At 34.2% G+C, this 3,326-nt stretch overlaps 1 protein-coding gene across 1 annotated transcript; it reads right to left on the reverse strand.

Moving 5' to 3' along the window:
- Positions 1-879: 879 nt before the first annotated feature.
- LOC133292796 (acidic endochitinase-like) lies at positions 880-1,872 on the reverse strand. Its single transcript, XM_061491248.1, has one exon. It carries the CDS (start codon positions 1,870-1,872, stop codon positions 880-882), a length of 993 nt encoding a protein of 330 aa, XP_061347232.1.
- Positions 1,873-3,326: the final 1,454 nt, after the last annotated feature.

The raw sequence follows: 3,326 nt of genomic DNA on the forward strand, positions 1-3,326 counted from the left end.
AAAAGAAGAGAGGAAAAAAAATATTAGAATAAAAAATTATAAAATCTTTACGGTTGATTTGTTTATAGATGGTTAAGATAATTTCATATGACATAGTTATATTAAAGGGAAAAGTTCACCAATACCCCTGTAATTTTCTCCAGAATCACTTATGCTCTTGTGATTTTTTTCTTATCACATATGCCCCTGAGGTTTGTAAAAAGGTATGTTTTTTTATCACATATGTCCCTGTGGTTTCTTAGTTTTTACAAAGCACAGGGGATCGAAAAAAACCACAGGAGCATAATAATTCTGGAGTAAACCATAGGGACATTGGTGAACTTTTCCCTATATTAAATAACACACGAGATTATTCATTTCCGTAACTTTTTGGCATGCAATCTTAAGCACCCGCGTCCTTAACCTCCATGAACCGGAGCAAAACGAAGTGGCGGCCGACCTGCACATTAAAGAGAACAGAACTTTGTGTCCTTTTCACCGTTAAAGTCATCGATGATGCGCGCACGGGAGCAGGTTATGATGACGATGACACCAAACAGGATGACAAGGCATGCATGAGAGAGAAGGAGTTGAGGCATGCATTTTTCGACAGCATATTGAATCAGCCAAAAGAGTAAAATAAACAAGAAAGAGACGAAAGGAAACCTTGGATATCATAATCTTTTTTTTCCCTGGAAGGATGTTATAGGCTATTAAATTTAGTGTTCATCATTTCGTAGTTAAGACATAAGTTGTTTCATAAAATAGAACTTTTATTTGAAGTGAGATCCATTACATGCTTGTAATCAAACAATTACAGGTCTCACATTGGTAGCTACTTTATTCCATACATTAAGTGCCTAATGGCACGTCAACTATTGTGTCTACAACACACTACGTTCAAATGGTTCCCCGCAGAGGAAGACCATAGAAACTGGTCGATGCAGACTCATCACACACACATCGGCAAACTTTTGAGACACTATCTTTTATCTGAGGAGAATAATTATTAATTTTATCAAGATACCTGTCCCAAATCATAACTCCACCATAGTTGGAAGCTTCCTTTACTGTTGGTAAAACCTCAGATATGAGTGCATCTGGTTTTATATAACCAGCTATTGTATCAGAAGCCGCAAGACCCAAGAATATTAAGCTATTGGGAACACGTGAGGTCCATGTTTTCCATGCACTCAAAAGCTTTGAAGGATTTCCATTTGAGTATATGCAATCAGGGTTCTGGTAGTAGAACTCAACCCAAACGTAATCAACAATGCCAGTTTGGATTGCGGAGTCAAGGTAGTAATCTGGGTATACGCATTGTGGTGATGCAGATATGTAAATCCTTCTATCTGTTGTGGATGCATTAATGACCCTAACAAGTTCATCCCATTTTAGGTGTTCACTATCTGAAACATCAGCAATATCAATGCCATCCAAATACACATTTCCTAGAGGACCAGATTGACCACTTAGATAGTGCTCCAAGAGGTAATCTGCAAGGTATTTAGTTACATTGATAGATGGCGACGAGTTGGTTGGTATGGTTATATCTTGGCCAATGGAAAGGAAAACTTTGATGTTGTTTTCTTGGCAGTATTCTATTTGTGATTGTAGCACAGAGCAAGGGCTGCTGCCACAATGATCATCCAAGTTTAACACTGGGGTCCTGCCATTGTCGTACACAATGAGGGTTTCGAGGATTACGATGTTATAGTTTCCGGTGGCACATGTATCTTGCAAGGTGCCCTCATCGCTATCGGAATGCTGACCCCAGTAAACAGAGATGGCTCCGCTGCCAACACAATCAGTAGCATTGGAGGAGTTGATTGTGATGGAGAGGGATATAAGTGCAAAGAGGAGGAATATTGATGGTTGTTTTGTGGAAGCCATGGGCTAATTATGGGTAATGGTCTTCTTGTATAGCTCGATGGCTTTTAGGGTATGAGAAGCACCAATTTATAATGGTGCTAGCTAGGGTTATTTGGCAAAGGCGATTTTTGTAATTACGAATGGAACAAAGTTCCATAGCACGTTTTTCTAATGTTGAAAACTTGTGGTGTGACCACCAGAAAAGGTACAAACCTCTGTGCACAATAATTCTCGACTTTGTGAAGGTGGGTGGTATAAGGATCGGTTACGGTGATGCATGCATCTAGGATTTTTTTTTTTGGTGATAGAAGGTGAAAATAAAATATTAAAATTACAAATATTATTAAAAATAATAAGATAAACTAATTATTATAAGTTTTTTTTAAGGTGAGGCTAATTATTAATGCTAATAATTTATTATAATTTTTCAAATATCATTTTATGCATACAATAATAAAATAATTAAAGTTTAGGGAAGACAATGCTCATCCCTCCCATGATCCTCTGATCGTTTGTACATGACCTAGCTCATTTTTATATTTTTGCAAAATTGTTACTTCTCACACCCGAAACCAGTCTTGAAGACTCACCCTCTTATGTTGTGACCACTCATTTGGAGAAATCATAATTTTTTTTTCTCTTACCTGATAGTCAGAGGTTCGAATTTGAAAAATAATTTCCTTGCAAAAAAATGCACAAGTAAAACCGTGCACAATCAAAGCTCACCTCTACCTTGATAAGTCCGACAACTTTATGTACTGGATTTTACCTTTTGCAAATAATTTTTGTATATTTTATTTAGGGAAATTAAGGACACAGGATATATTGGACGGGAGATCTTTATGTGGTGTTTTGTTTTTTCTTGGTTCTTAGCTAATTTATTTTTAAAAAAATTAGGAAAATGCCATTTTATTCTTATTTTATTTCCTGTTTTTGAACTTCTGTGATGGAAACGTTCATATTTTTTAAAGTTTTCATCATTGCATTTTCTTACTAAATAGATTTTATCACGTTGCATTGTCTCCGCATACTGATTTAATCTAATTTGTGAACACTCCAATGCAACTAAAACATGAATTATTATATTTATAAACAGTAAAAGATCTTTATCAACTCACAAAATTATGGGCTATATATGTTTAAAAAAAAAAGTGAAAAAGAGATAATACAATGAGAAATAAATGGTAATTAATGATATGAATACCGTGAGATTTTTGTACAAAGGTTGTGTGTATCTAACAGCATCAACAAATTATATGACAAATATAATTATGCCAACTATTTTCTTACTTCAATCTTAATGTTGGGATTTCTATTGATTGAGCCACAATAAACTATGTTACATATATAAAATATTATTATCTTTTTACACCATTAAAATATATAAATATTCCTCACCATATATATATATATATATATATATATATATATATATATATATATATATATATATATATATATTCCTTTTACATATA

The sequence above is a fragment of the Gastrolobium bilobum genome, unplaced genomic scaffold (assembly GCF_033153095.1).
Source record: "Gastrolobium bilobum isolate Gb01-03AN ecotype WA unplaced genomic scaffold, APGP_CSIRO_Gbil_v1 utg46457, whole genome shotgun sequence".
Taxonomy (NCBI): domain Eukaryota; kingdom Viridiplantae; phylum Streptophyta; class Magnoliopsida; order Fabales; family Fabaceae; genus Gastrolobium; species Gastrolobium bilobum.